Source organism: Micropterus dolomieu, linkage group LG15, assembly GCF_021292245.1.
Source record: "Micropterus dolomieu isolate WLL.071019.BEF.003 ecotype Adirondacks linkage group LG15, ASM2129224v1, whole genome shotgun sequence".
Lineage (NCBI taxonomy): Eukaryota > Metazoa > Chordata > Actinopteri > Centrarchiformes > Centrarchidae > Micropterus > Micropterus dolomieu.
This window is the reverse complement of record NC_060164.1, coordinates 20,829,309-20,844,682: the sequence shown is the minus strand read 5'-3', so window position 1 is coordinate 20,844,682 and position 15,374 is coordinate 20,829,309. Positions and strand designations below refer to the sequence as shown.

At 39.7% G+C, this 15,374-nt stretch overlaps 1 protein-coding gene across 3 annotated transcripts in view; it reads right to left on the bottom strand.

Moving 5' to 3' along the window:
* ppm1ba (protein phosphatase, Mg2+/Mn2+ dependent, 1Ba) overlaps positions 1 to 13,731 on the bottom strand; it is a 29,046-nt gene extending 15,315 nt beyond the window's left edge. Inside the window, exons 1-2 of one of the 3 annotated variants that reach the window (XM_046070485.1) lie at positions 13,370 to 13,731; positions 777 to 1,684 (exon numbers count right to left, since the gene is read on the bottom strand). In XM_046070485.1, the coding sequence (XP_045926441.1) occupies positions 777 to 1,655 (879 nt within the window). In that variant the 5' untranslated portion in view covers positions 1,656 to 1,684; positions 13,370 to 13,731. The remainder of the gene's footprint in view (positions 1 to 776; positions 1,685 to 13,369) is intronic. The other 2 variants (XM_046070486.1, XM_046070487.1) reach the window with 2 other exon arrangements.
* Positions 13,732 to 15,374: the final 1,643 nt, after the last annotated feature.

Sequence of the window (15,374 nt, the reverse complement as noted above, 5' to 3'; positions counted from 1 at the left end):
CTATGGAGTGATGCATCTTGCCTCTACATGATCTTTGTAGGGAATTGCACATGCACAGTTCCTAGTTAAGGACTACTAGCCAATCAGAAGCAGGGAAGGGCAGTGAGAAGCCAGTAAACATGGCTTTGGTTCAAGCTGTATATGTTCCCCATACCATCTTAGCAACATGTACTGGAGCAAGAGTGGTGAGTTATTAATCTGTAACAAATGTATCTTTCATCCATAAAGTTATAACTGAGCACTTGGACTTTGGTCTTTTTCTCTTTGCAGACCTATTACTTGCCCAAAAAAAGATATAACTCAATAAAGGAGAGGGAAAAAGCCAAAAAAAAAGCATAATATGTCCTCTTTAATATTATCGTTTCAAATTAAAAGCTTGAACTTGCACTCTTGGGCAGTTTTAGAACAAGACAAATTAAAAATCCCAACTAATTTCACTTCCTCCTCCTTTCTTATTTGAGGTACCATTTAGTTATGTGCCTAGGTCATCAAAGCTATTGCAACTAGTTGCTGTCAGATAAAAAAAATATATATATCTATCTTTTTGGCACTGTATGTACATTATACATTTCTGTACGTTTTTACATCATGTAGGTCTCAATGGGGCAGGGAATTTAAATTACCTTCTTGGTGATGCAATCATTTTAGAAAGTAATCTGTGGAAAACTGGTTTCTTGGAGGACTTGATTATGGCCAGATTCCACACATTTCAATCTCCATGCTAATTACAGCAAAAAACACACAAAGGTCATGCTCAAAATCTAATTTGTACACACCTTGTGCAGGCAGGTGTCCACTACTTCATTGCACACTCTCTCTAGGTCATCAGACACCTCAAGCCTAGATTTCACAAACTCGCACAGCTCCTCATTAGACATGACATCCCAGATGCCATCACAGGCCAGGATCACAAACTGATCCTGTTCTGGGGCCCGAACCATGTCAAACACTGCTGGTTCGGGGCTGACCAGCTGCTCTGTGGGGCCCTTCCCATCCACGCACTTGTAATCGTAGTCCCCCAAAGCCCTCGATACGGCCAGTGAGCCATTAACCCTCTGAATCATCACTGAGCCACCGGCATTCTGGATACGCTCTCTCTCACGTGGGTTGCAAGGCTTGTGGTCGAGTGTGGAGAAGCACACATGTGAATTGCGGTATAGAACTGCTCGAGAATCACCACAGTTAATGAAGAAGAAATGATCGGGTGACAGGAGGACTCCCACTGCTGTGGAGCCACTACGGTCCATGCCATTTCGGAGGTCAGAGAAGCTGCGCATGTGCTCATCAATCCTCAGGAAGCCTGTCCGGATCCCACCTTTTACAGCTTCCACTGTAGGAGGACCCGATACTGGAGGGTCACTGGATGAGCTGTCTGAACCTGCATGTGAGACTTTAGTCCCTAAACTAGCACTGATTATGTGCTCCAGAAGATGCTTAGAGCAGTAGTTGGCAACCCTTGAGCCAGCGTGACCATCGTACACAGCAAAAAAGGACCAGTCAGTCATGCCAGGAGCAGGAAGTCCCAACACAGCTGTGTGAGCATCCTCCATCTCCACCCGCCAGCCCTGCATGGAACTCAGCCCATAGCGCAGGCCATTGCCCTCACCATGCGAGTTGTGCTTCTCTGTCTTGGGCTTGTCCAGGAACGCACCCATAGCTCTGCCCTAGAGAGACCCACTGCTACCTGGGGGAGAAAAAAATAAATAAATAAAGAGAGACAGACAAGGGTTTTTAAAAAAAAAAAAAGGAAAAAAAACAGACACTGAATTTGAATTAAACAGTTCAGTCACTGCAGGCCTGTATTATCTTGACACCATACCAGAATTCTGACTCTAATAATGATACAGAGTTTAACATGTTAACCCTCAAGATTGTCTGGTTTGGTAGATTTTAGGACACATCTGATGCCTCGTGCTCACCAAATGCATTTTCATAACCGTTTCAAAGCTGTGCTCAAATTCCACAAATTCCATAATATAACACTATAAACTATATTTTTAGCAGTCAGGAAATTGGGCTACTATTTCGACAAAAAGCTAAATTTCCCTCACATTTTTTGACACAGATGAAGGTAATAACGTTAATTATTGCTTCATTCAATTTAGATGTACCAGATCTTGTAATCTTGGTGCAATAGAGCAATGTGCAATGACCACACTCGCACTTTAGCTCTTGCACCCTAATCCATGGCACCATGTTATCAACAATGTCCTTTTTCTTTTGTTTTTATGTTTTCCTCTTGTGAAGTACTCTATGTCAATGCTTCTCTGATTCTTGTTGATGTAATGTGATCCCTTTTATGATCTTTTTTTATGAAGCAACAACGCACTGTGCCCAAGCCAAATTTCCCTTCAGGGACAATAATGTTTAACCTAACTTATCCTACCCAACCAGTGACTGGGCCCTGGTATTATACATTGCTGGCTCAACTGGGTTGTTTACTGGCACACCTAAATTGAACTTAAACACTAGACTTCCCAATCAAGTATGAGTGTATTTACATGAGAGAGGTACGATTTGTAACAAATAACCACAAACAAACATCAGAGTTCACATGCCTGCAGATATGGAGTTATGTCTTGGTTAATTGATGGACATATTGCAAAACAACAATTTGGTTGCAGTGTTTGTACTATTTCTGCTTCTGTATCCTGCTTATTTTAATTTGTTAGTTGTGTGCTAATATTTTTAGATTTTACCCTGCAACGTTCTTAATTTCCATAAGGACCAATACTTTACTTTAATCTGTTGCTGCTCTTCCTCCTAATTTAATAACTTCTGTTTCTTGATGTTAAGCCTTTAGTCAGTTTACCTTTAACTGTCTGACATTTAAATGACAAAATAAAGCATATGTTCATGTTGCTCTGCATGGATAAAAAGGATCAGACTCAGCTGGCAATGAATCTCTCTGAGACTAAAGGGTTTTCATAAAGCAGTTAAAAAAAACAAAAAAAACAAACATATTAAGTTATGAAATATATTTAAATTATAACTTAAAAATGCAAACACTGTCACAGAAAAACAATCTACCTACTTACAACTGCACAAGTTTCCTTTTCAAGTTGTTGAATTAGGTTGTGAACATAAATTAGGCATCCACTAAAAAGTATAGTGGGGGTATGCCTTCTCAGCCAACAAAAACAGATTACAGAACTAAATCTTTGGAGTATGAAAATGTAAACCCTGCAAATGTCCCACAGATTTTTAACAAGATTGTAAGAGACTTTGGAAGTGTGTTTGTGTTTCTTTACAGTTTACTTAATAGGACCAAAGAAATAATCCAACCAGTGATCATTGCTCATCATATCCAGAAATAGCACAGCCGCTTTGGTTTATGCTTAAAGAGACGAAGGAGCAAGCTTAAAAGCTTCTTTGGCCAGCCAGAACTGGCTACTAACAGCATTAACAAACTCCACGGAGTGGTCGAGAGGATGTCTTATCGGTCCATAAATGCACCTGCATTAGCTAAATGAACAGCAGCACTATCAGACTGCTTAATGGGGGAAAGAAATTCTGTACCCAGCCTGTGTTAATTTGTTACATAATGTGAGAATATGAACTTATACAATTTTATTGATTGTGACACTACTTAATGGCCTCTCAAATTGTGCTCTTAACTTAATTCCTGAAAATATCAATAAATGCTACTTACAAATAAGTTGTAGGTATAGTCAAGGTTCCGGTCTCTTAATGTACACGTAGTTAAGGTTTGATGTTAAATTCTTTTTAAATAAAAAACTGCCCGGTTTCCCACCATCTCATATTTCTGTGAACCTATGATTTTAGGTCTAAAATCAGAACATAGCGATAGGTAAATTGGTGAAGAAGAGTCAATTACATGAGTTGAACAAAGTCATTCCCATCTACATAGAAGCATATAGGCAGCCATTTTTAGACATAAGTCTCACATGTGTCTGACAGAACAGATCCATCAGTCTTAACTAATACCACTGTCTACAACGCCCACATGACAGCTTGCACTTCGCAGTGCTGTGGTTTAACGGATCAAGTACTACATTCAGAGCGGTTTGAGGCTCTTCCTGTTGTGCTGCTAATGTGCTGTTTTCGCTAAGCAGCTGCCGTAGTAAGCAGTCTTCATAATGATTGTAAATAAAGTATTTGGGGTATAACTTAGACTTGGAATATGCAGTTTAACTTAGCTTCTGATATCTGCAAATCACAAAGCTTTAACCGCCATGTATGTTTGTAGTTGACACATTATTGGCTCAGATTAGTGTGTGATGCACACAAACCCAGCCTACAACAGCAGACTAGCAAACACAGTTGTGCAGGTAAGTAAGTGAAAAAACAGAATCTAGCTTAATTATAATAAGCTATTATAGTTATTAGCTAAAAACCACACATACAACTTCTTACTAAATAGTTAGCTATTCTAGACTATATCTGAATGCTACTGCAAATTCTTTGTATATTGACACAATCTGCACTAGAGGTTGCTTCAGACCGATTCAGTTTAGCATGTCAAATATGAATACTTTACCCAAATTAGAAATAAATGAATTAAGTAAAACAGGTTATCCACTCACCCTAATGTCAGTCAAAACTTAAATGACAGTTGTATGCCAATGAGATTTAAGTCTTCAGAGTTCAAAAAGGTTAAGAATTATTCTATAACTTGCTTTAAAACTGCTTATGCAATTATTTGTCTATTAATAGTTATAATAAATCACCATCAGATTGTTTCAAGGCTATAGCAATGATCTAATTCCAATTATTATTACTATTAAGTTTTTATGGGTAACACTGCAAACAACTGACCACACGCTGCGTTTGACAGTCTGGGTTATCCAATTTATTTATTAAGATATCAATTCCAAAACTGACAAAAACATTTATCGTTTACCCTCTGCCTGGTACCACAAAGTCAGTGGTACAGAATCATGACTAGTATTTGTTGTTTACTGATGGATCATTAGTACCATTAGTTTATGTGACTTCCATTCTCCCAGTTAATTTAATTGAGACAAAACAGGTGTGTTTTGTTTTGCATATCATTAGAGACACACACACACATCAAAGGGCTGGGAAGCTTCACTAGTGCAAACCACTTGAATCATTACCTTGACAACAAATGCATTCACAGACACATTCAACATATTACTGAGCACATATCAAAGCCATGTGCACAATCACCAAACCAAATCATGTGCTCTTTCACCTGTGCAGCAACCACACATATCAGTGTTTTCCACAGAATGACTACCTGGGCGGGCGGGCGTGGAGGGAGGCTACTATTTCTAGTGGTTTAGGTTGTTTCTTCTTGAACCATTTTAATTCTACATCATTCGCCACCTTTATTTTAGTGTACCCCCGTTGCCAAAATGATACAGAACTTGCAATTTCCACCCGCGTTTTCAGCTGCAGGTGCGCTACATGCGGGGGAGGCTTGTTAATGAAGAAGCCTATCAAAACAAAACCAAAGTGGTACCAAGTGACATCTGCACCAGTGTGTTCACTGTTGTTTAACCTGGATTGTGCTTGTAAAATATCCACCGTGTCCACATCTTATAACGTATTAGGCTTTACTTGGGCGGCCTGCCTATGTGTGGGAAACACTGCACCCTAGGGCTTTGACTATACTGGAATTTCTCATTTTGATACAATTTATTGAAAAATATTGATATTATATAGACTCATTACATGCAAAGTGAGATATTTCAAGCCTTTATTTGATATAATTTTGATGATTATTGCGTACAGCTTATGAAAACCCCAAATTCAAAATCACAGAAAATTAGAACATTGTGAAAAGGTTCAGTATTGTAGGCTCAAAGTGTCACACTCTAATCAGCTAACTAATCCAAAACACCTGCAAAGGGTTCTTGAGCCTTTAATTGGTCTCTGTCTGTTTCAGTGGAATTCACAATCATGGGGAAGACTGCTGACCTGACCGTTGTGCAGAAAACCATCACTGACACCCTCCACAAGGAGGGAAAGCCTCAAAAAGGTAATTGCAAAAGAAGTTGGATGTTCTCAAAGTGCTGTATCAAGGCACATTAATGGAAAGTTAAATGGAAGGGAAGAGTGTGGAAGAAAAAGGTGCACAAGCAGCAGAGATGACCGTAGCCTGAGAGGATTGTCAGGTAAAGGCCATTCAAATGTGTGGGGTAGCTTCACAAGGAGTGGACTGAGGCTGGAGTTACTGCATCAAGAGCCACCACACACAGACGGGTCCTGGACATGGGCTTCAAATGTCGTAATCCTCTTGTCAAGACGCTCCTGAACAACAAACAACGTCAGAAGCGTCTTACCTGGGCTAAAGAAAAAAAAGAACTGGTCTGTTTCTCGCTGTGCTTTATTAAGTCCAGAGTCTACCAGGACATTTTAGAGCACTTTATGCTTCTTTCAGCAGATGAGCTTTATGGAGATGCTGACTTCATTTTCCAGCAGGACTTGGCAGCTGCCCACACTGCCAAAAGTACCAAAACCTGGTTCAATGACCATGGGATTACTGTGCTTGATTGGCCAGCAAACTCGCCTGACCTGAACCCCATAGAGAATCTATGGGGCATTGCCAAGAGAAAGATGAAAGACATGAGACCAAACAATGCAGATTTTGAAGCATCGCTACAAAATAGCAATGCTATTGAAGCATCCTGGTCTTCCATAACACCTCAGCAGTGCCACAGGCTGATAGCATCCATGCCACGCTGCACTGAGGCAGTAATTCATGCAAAAGGGGCCCAAACCAAGTAGTGAGTACATATGCATGATTACTTTTTACATTTCTGTATTTTTTTGATTTCATGTAATCTTCTAATTTTCTGAGATTTTGAATTTGGGGTTTTCATAAGCTGTACGCAATAATCAAAATTATATCAAATAAAGGCTTGAAATATCTCACTTTGCATGTAATGAGTCTAATATTAGTTTCACCTTTTAAGTTGAATTACTGAAATAACTGAACTTTTGTACAATATGCTAATTTTTCAAGTTTCACCTGTATGTGCTGTGTAAATAACACATAGGGCCCGTGTCCACCAAAGCGTTTTGTTTTTCCCCTGACGGCAGTGTCTTTTTTCAATTCATTCCAATGGGAGCGCCGCGTTTTTCCAAGCTGGTAAAAACGGCAGGAGCGTGACGAGGCGCTGAGCGTCTTTTCCGTGCTGGGCGCTAAGGGCCCGTGTCCACTAAAGCGTTTTTTGCCAGCTGAAAACGCCACCTGCTCTTCTGAAAACGCTTAGCTGGGAGCGCTAGGGTGCATTTTGGAGGCAGTGTTTTTTTTTCGAGCTGCTGTGGTTGCTATGATACATACATAGCCTCCTTAATTTTACTGAATGTAAAAATGGCACCACAAAGTACGTAGGCCTACTTGCTCTGCATAAAGAGAAGGCTGAAACATGATTGCACAGACTCTCCTCTCCGTACGTGGATTCATGAGATTTTGCGGGCGAGGAAACACATCGTTTCGTTCAACATCGGATGTGCTCGGTGTGGTGTTTGTTCCGCCCCTCCTAAACTGTGATTGGACGGCTGGGTAAAAAGTGACAGTGACGAGTGCAGCGTTTTTCCAAAAGTTGAACATTTTTCAACTCTCGGTGACCATCTGCTTCGTGTTTACACCGGCATGCGTATGCCCAGTGTAGGTTACCTGAACGGCCTCTAGATGTGTCGTTTTAACATAGACTGAGATCAACTCTGATACGCAGCTAAAACGCTGGTGTGGACAGATAAGATCTTATTCGTTATAAAACTGTTTAATAAAAAAAAAACGTAGTAGTGTGGATGTAGCCTCACATTACCCCACTCCCTCTCTCTACTCCTCATGTCAACCCTGCCGTTTTCCCCGGGATTCTCCCGTTTAAATGTTTCCCCGTGAATCTCCTGTATTTTTAACCTTTATAAAATCAAATGAAAACCTGCTGGCCATATTTAAAGTGTTTGCTACTTTCTCCTCTGGTAAAGCCGGTGGCAGGAGGCCTATGTAAAAGATGTAGACTGCGCTTCTTGCTCAAGGATTAAAAATGAATACAAGCCACTGAAATAATATTAGGCCTATACTAGTGGTGAACCATATGAAATTATAATAATATAGTAACTAAGTAATATTAACAATATATAGTAACAGTATAATATGGAATTAACATTGTACTATTTATTAAAATTTCCCTAATCTCATTGTCAGTTATGACTCCTCTCTGTAGCCCACTCTTCCCCTCTCTACTCCTCTCTCCAACCCCTAAAGCCCACAGAACCTCCCTGAGCTTTCCAGAACTAAAAGCGGAGTTTATCATCGACTCATGATGCCTGTGCTCCTTTATCTCTTAAATATTTTGGCTTTTTTGTTTCAGTTTGATTGAGGTTGAAGTAAATTTATAAAGAAGCAGTTTGTTATGTTTTTGTAGTTTATCCCTCAGGAAAGCTACAAGATGTTCGCAGTAACCAGGTGAAGGCTGCTATAGTTTAAGTCTCTAAGACAGATTGAGTGGAATTTGTTGGCAATAAAATCATTTCATGATACTTTATCATCTGTTAATTTTAACACTTAATACATTATTTTAGGACTAATTAAATAAAATACACAGTATACTGTATAATGCAACATGATAAATGAAAGGTTTCAGATAGACTCGGTGATCGGTATCGGCCGATACTGCTTTCAGCAATCGGCTCAAAAAATCCTCATTGGAGCACCTCTAATAATAACCCCAGCATACATAACTTCAACGCACTGATATGACCACTGAGAACTTGGGGGAGTGATGTCTGAGTAGCTGCCATAGCAACAGAAGCAGTAGGTGTTGGTTGTTGCAGCAGTGTGTGACGACTGTAGGGCCATACCAATGTGTGTGTTTGCGTACGTTCATGTGGCCATTTACTGAGCGCATGTGCATTTCTCAAACAAAAGGTGGCAAAACTGATCTCACTCTGATTTAATCGCATAACAATTGTTTCTCCTCACATCTCACACATGGCAAGATGAAGAAGTCAATGGCTGACGCTGTTTGAGAGTCAAAGTTAAAAGCTGGCTTACAGACAGGCCCACAGGTCTCAGACTTCAGACAAGCAGGGTAGCTTTAACAAGCTAACTCAATTTAGCAGTCAGCTGCTGATGGGATCCACACAGGGCCAGATTAGCCTGTCAAACACAGACCAGTTTGCACACAGCAGTGAACTACCACTAACATGATCTCTCTCTCTCTCTCTCTCTCTCTCTCTCTCTCTCTCTCTCTCTCTCTCTCTCCTGATTCTTGTTTGGTGACATGCGGCTTACAGTAGGTGATTTAATACTGTACAATCAACACTGTATTTGGCGGGTAGATGACAGGTAACCGACACGAACAATGGACCGTGTTTGGGGCCACGTAGCAAATGAGCAATAAATCAACAAAATATGATCAGAATACAATGAGTCAACATGATACCTTGAGAATAGGCAGACTGGAAAGGTAGCATGGTGGTGTAGTAGAAGCCAGGTGCTGCAGTGCAACAGACAGAGTAGCAGAGTGAAATTCCCAATAATCAACACATGTATGGTTTGCATGTGCTTCCCAAAAGAAAAATACAAAGGTTCAGAAGGGGATACTGGTTCCAGACAAAAGCTGTCATCCTACAAGTACAGGTGGTACAGCAGTCACACTGGTTGGGTCATTCTGTGGTACAGCAGCGAGTATGGCTGATTGGCATTAAATGTAACTTGTGCTCTGTAACGAAGACAAGAACTTTATCTAAAATTATCTAAAAAGTTTGTCTTGTGTTACCTGGTGTCTGGTGAGAATTATTATTATATTAAATTTATCCCACAATGTAATAAGTAGTGGAAACTAACTGCTGACTAAAGCAGCAACTTCTATTATGCACTTCACAGACTGAAACAAGACTGAAGGACTGACCAAAGTAGTGTCCGAATATTGTTATACTGATCTGACCCAGTATACTGTCCACTATAAAATATACAAGTGAACGATTTTGGACACTGCTCTAGTTCAAGCCCACTTGACCAATGACAACCTTCCTTAAAGTGAGGACAAAAGACATTTTATTCCAAAGTGTAGGGTTTGCCCAAAATACTGTGTATAATTCTCAGATTTACATCCTAAAACATATACCTAAAAAGGTTTAACACAAAAATACAGACATAGTCTCTAATGATACTAATGACACTTCCAAGTAAAAAGTAAACCAGTAGTCAAGTAGTATCAGTAGTCAAATGACAATCAGAAGAGCTTCATGAGGCTGAGAACCATCTTTCCAGTGCTAAAAACAAATTAGAAAAAAAATCAATTCAGCTATGCCATAAAATTGCATTAGAATAGCTGCAGTGAACATACTATGTCCATGTTCCTCTTTGCCGTTTACATCTCTGGTTAAAAAAAGCCAATACGGAGCGCATGTGGGTAAATCTTAAAAAGATCAATTTCTACTAATGTGCTTATATTGCCATTTAGGCAGAGGATCATCTTTCTGCTGATAAGGCAAAAGGGCCTTTCTAGTGTTAGTGCATATCCGGGGTTTAGAATTCTTTCTTACATTGTGTTTATATATTACAATCTGTCTACACGTTCATGAAGAAACAACGCACATACATGTCGCTGCCAACTGTTATACTATGGTGAAGTTCTCAATTTCAGTGAACACTTTTTAAAACTTTTACAACTACAACAATTCCTTTAAAAACACATTGGTTCTTATGGAGTTATGATCAGGGTTTACTGCAAAAAATGGCATACACAATGTACACTAAAGATTCAGGGCTTTGCAGAAAACATTCAAGACTTAAGCCCCATAAGCCCGCCCCTGGCGCTGCCTATGATTAAGTAACCACTAGCCACAGCTGCATTTGAAAGAGTATGTGATACAACACTTGAATTAAAATGGAATCAGTTGTAGCCCTGAATATTTATACATATTAGAGGAGGTGGAACGAACAGGCCAGGGATGTCGCAGATCCCCCTCTTTGATGACTCATCACTGAAGTCGCATCAGAAGCAGTCAATTTCCCAGAACAAGTGCTCTTTGAACAGACAGCTTCAGTCATCCTCAGTGCAGTGGCGTCAGGCAAGCTGGGGCCGTTACTTGACCAGACTGAAGTGAGTCTATCTGACCATGCCCAAAGAGGTGGAAGTAAACATGTTATACTGGACTGTGAATGGGTTCTCTGCAACAAGAACAGCATATGTACATGTATATACCCGCTATCTATCCAGAAACTTGGCATGCCTTCAATTTGACTCCCAGACCTCAAACACTGAGAAACAGTGAGATGTGGTGAAAAGGTGTAATGTGTTTCCATATCACCATAGACAGTAAAATGTGTCCAGATACTTCAGTGAACCTGCTTGAGTTGTAGCCACAAATGCTGTATTTGACAGGTTTTAAGTAGTCCGGATTCTAAAATCCAGCAAACATTCCAGATGTTTTGCTTTACCTCATCACAAATGAGCATCTGAAAAGGAGGCGCATAAAGTTGTGTCTCTGTGGATGATGAAGACTCGTCTCGGTAAGCTCGTTAGCGAGCTAGCTTCATGTTACTTCACATTATGAGCTGAAACGTTTTCTATATAGTTCGTCAATTTGATTGATTGTTACAGTAATGGCGCTGAGAGTAGCACATAATTATGATACACAACGGCCGCGTTCACATTCTAGATGTGCCCTGACTTTACAATCATAAACGATGCATCACTCATGGCGACGTTCCCAGCTGGAGAACGTGTTGCTGCAGAGTGCGCAAGATTAGACAACACCGGACAATTTCATACTTTCTAAAAAAGAGAAAACAGTTCTCCTGTCTGTGCATGAGGCGGCGGGTAATCCACCCCAAACTCCCTTAAAAAAAAAAAAAAAAATACAACATTCTTTTGTATTGTTTTGTGAGTTGTTGAGTTAGGGGAAACTATATAAATGTTGTGAAACGCTGTCTACAACAAAATCGTTGATCCCCTCTTGTAAATTCGGCAAATGTAATGCATGAAGTTATTCCTTTCTTTGTATACAGGGTCAGTACTGGCGAAAGCTGCTCCGTCACTAAACAGTAGATCAGCTGCTTATCAGGAATGTGATTTCAGTGGAAATTTCTGTTGCTGCAGCAGAAGCGTTCATTAAAAGATGCATTTTTGAATGCAGTATTTATTTTATTGTCTTGACTGTTAATTAGCACATGCCTAAAACAACCTCAGGTTTAATTTAAAGGCTAATAGCTAAATGAGAGGCATTGTGTCGTTTTGCCATTCATAATCCAAATAGTCGATTATTCGTTTCAATAGTCGATAGATTAATCGACTATCAAAATAGTTGTTAGTTGCAGCCCTAGTTCAGACACATTAGGCTCACAAGTTCATCCCTTGTCCCCTCTTGTCACTTGACAAATTTATCTTTGTGTTATTCCGAGCTTGTCAGATGACACTGTACAGTATCCAAGCGTATATCTGTGTGTGAAGTGACTCAAACAAAAGACACAATAAATGATTGTAGATAAATGCCTTTGGACGGGCCAAAAGAGTTGCAGTGGTTATTGGCTAAACCAGCATGGCTAGTGCAGGATTTCACATCAAGGTGCCAACACAAACATGCTACTGATGATGCTGCCATTTCTGGAACTCCCTGTCACACAATCACACTGCTAAACACAACCACATGCACAGCAACAATCCAATAAAACTACCAAAACAAGTTAATACTTGTACTGGTCGCTCACAGCTAATGGTTGGGAATAAAAAACATGAATAACTCATAATTACACCACAGGCTTATAAGATCAAAAATAATGTTCTCTTGGCCCTTTAGGGTAAAACAGTATTTCAAGCACCCACCAGAAAAACACTACAGTATCTTAAACCAGCTCATCAGGTGAGTCGCACTTCATACGCACCTTTATTGGCACATAACGTAATTATTTACCTAGAGCAATATAAAATGAAAACAAGCACGTAATCAGTTACAATGTGAGGGCTGCAAATATGTTATCACAACAAAACATTATTGACCAAATATTGCGCATAAGCAAAGGTTGATATGCCAATCACTATTTACACCACTTAATTCCATCAATTGTAGACTAGCAGATTGATGTAACATTAAATGAAACGTTAAACTGGAAAATTGTCCAGAAAAATACAAGGTTAAAACAAGTAACGTCAATAACTAACCTGGCGCAACATCAGCACTTCCGATAATTTCATAATCACCACCATCAAGATAAATACAAATATATTTTCCAAAATGGTTTTCATCTCTAATAACAAAAGCTATAGTCAGTTGTCTCTAACTGAAAATGCTGCTAGCTAACCAGCTAGCGAAGTTCACAGTTGTCAAAGTGATGTCTACACGTTAGCGGGTGACTAGCCAATGTTAGTATGCGAAATGTTATTAAAAACGTTGCTTATTCGAAGTACCAGACGTTACTTACTTTGTAGGTAAAGAACTATCTCTATCACTGCTTCTTCTTGTGGCTTCAGTGGCAGATAGGTTAAAGTACCCCGGCTTGTTGCGATAAGCTTATCTCTCGTTAATGTTAGCCACTTTCGTTTCTCGGCCCGTCAGCTAGCTTTGATTAGGCTAGCCAGCATTTCACACGACCAGTTCTCCTTTCAGCATGTCTCTGCATCGGAATAAAGCTTTTATATACATGTTTGGCACTGTAAACCAGGGAGCACCAAATCAATAACGGTTAGGTAGGCTGTTAGTTGAAAAGAAAAACACTCGTTTCGGCACGATATCTCTGATTTCAACAGCTGGCTAATTTTGGCTAAAGCTAAATGTATGAGGCAAATGACGTTCTTTTTCAACATTCAGTTTGGGGGCGAGGCAACTATCTTTCTCTCCTATGATTGGACAAACGCTCATTCGACGCCAAGACACGATTGGTCAATTATGAGTCAATCATCTCTCTCTGACATACTGTAAACAGAAAAAATCAAGTCGCTTGATTGCCCTTATAGGCTACTCTTTGCTGATGTGTGTGTCAGTGTGTGAAGAGAAATGATTTCCAAACTTTTGTATATACACACACACACACACACACACAGCCGCTGTGACTTTTTGAATTCTCCATATGCACTACCATATACCAGTCAAGGTAGGTTTAGCCTATTTGCCACATTACAACAGGTTGTAAAGTGAAAGTAAGTTAACTCCCTTCTGCTAAGCAGATAATATACAGTAATACAAAAGCAATAATAAAGATGGTAGACAGAAATAAACTATATTCAATGGAGCAGAGCTGAGGATTTTTTAAGGCATACATATTAAATTAATAAACCTTAATAGTGGCTGCAACCCATTATGTTTTTGTAAGTTCCAGAGCCCTACCATTTTGACACTTGGATAGGCAACAGAAAATGGTTAGACATTTCTTCTGATGAAGCATGCATCTTCACTTCCTGTGGCTGGAGTGGACATTTGTGAAAATGATTGGATATAACTGGATATTACACACAGTGTTTTGTGGACATGATCCACTACAATGATTCCACTACAATAACGAGTTCTACTCCCTTTTCAGGTGTAGTTGAGAATGAAGGCCCAGTTCGAAGATGGGTGTGTTCCGATCAATGAATACTCGTGTAATCTTACATTGCAAAACTTAAGCCTTAATATTGGAAAGTTAACATAGAATCGTAGCCTGGCATTGCCAGATTAATTCGCAAATGTGAATTAGTCTGGAACTTCTCATTTCATTTTCGATTTTTCTAGGGGCCTTGTCAATGGGCGCAGGCCAAATGAAACATGAGCTCGGCAGATTCATCTGGTTCCCACCGTAATTGAATCCCATCATATTCCCATGAAGTAAGTGGTGTGTTAGGTATGTGTCAGTGCCCATTTTCAGATGTGAAATTAAAACTGACTTTATGCAAGGGTTTGAGAAAGTATTTCCATAATCTGTGAGATCTTTCTTGATTGTGTGAAGCACAGGTTAGAAAAGAAGGACCTTTTTAGACCAACTAATTTTATTCACTATCATGGGGACTATGAATTTTCACAAAGTATCTTCTGTTTATGCTTCTTGTGTTGTTATGAGTCACATCCAAAATCCTAAAGACAGTTTAACCCCATAATTTAAGCATGGTACCATAAATACACTTTCATAGTTCAAATTGGATCCACAAGTTTAAACCACTGTCCTAAACTTGCGAATCCTGTATTATATAACCTGTAATATATAAATCGTAAAGCAACATAATGTAGTAATTGTATCTTAAAATAACAGTTTCATAATCATTTTGATGGTACACTGACTTGACCCCTCCCATCCCAGTCACAAACTGTTTCAGACTATCCCCTCTGGCAAGAGGCTGCGTTCCATCAGGACCAAAACCTCTTGCCACAAAAACAGCTTCTACCCGTCTGCAGCTAGACTCATCAACAAGGCCCAGGCCCCCCACTGACACATATTTGTTGTTAATTGTAAAATA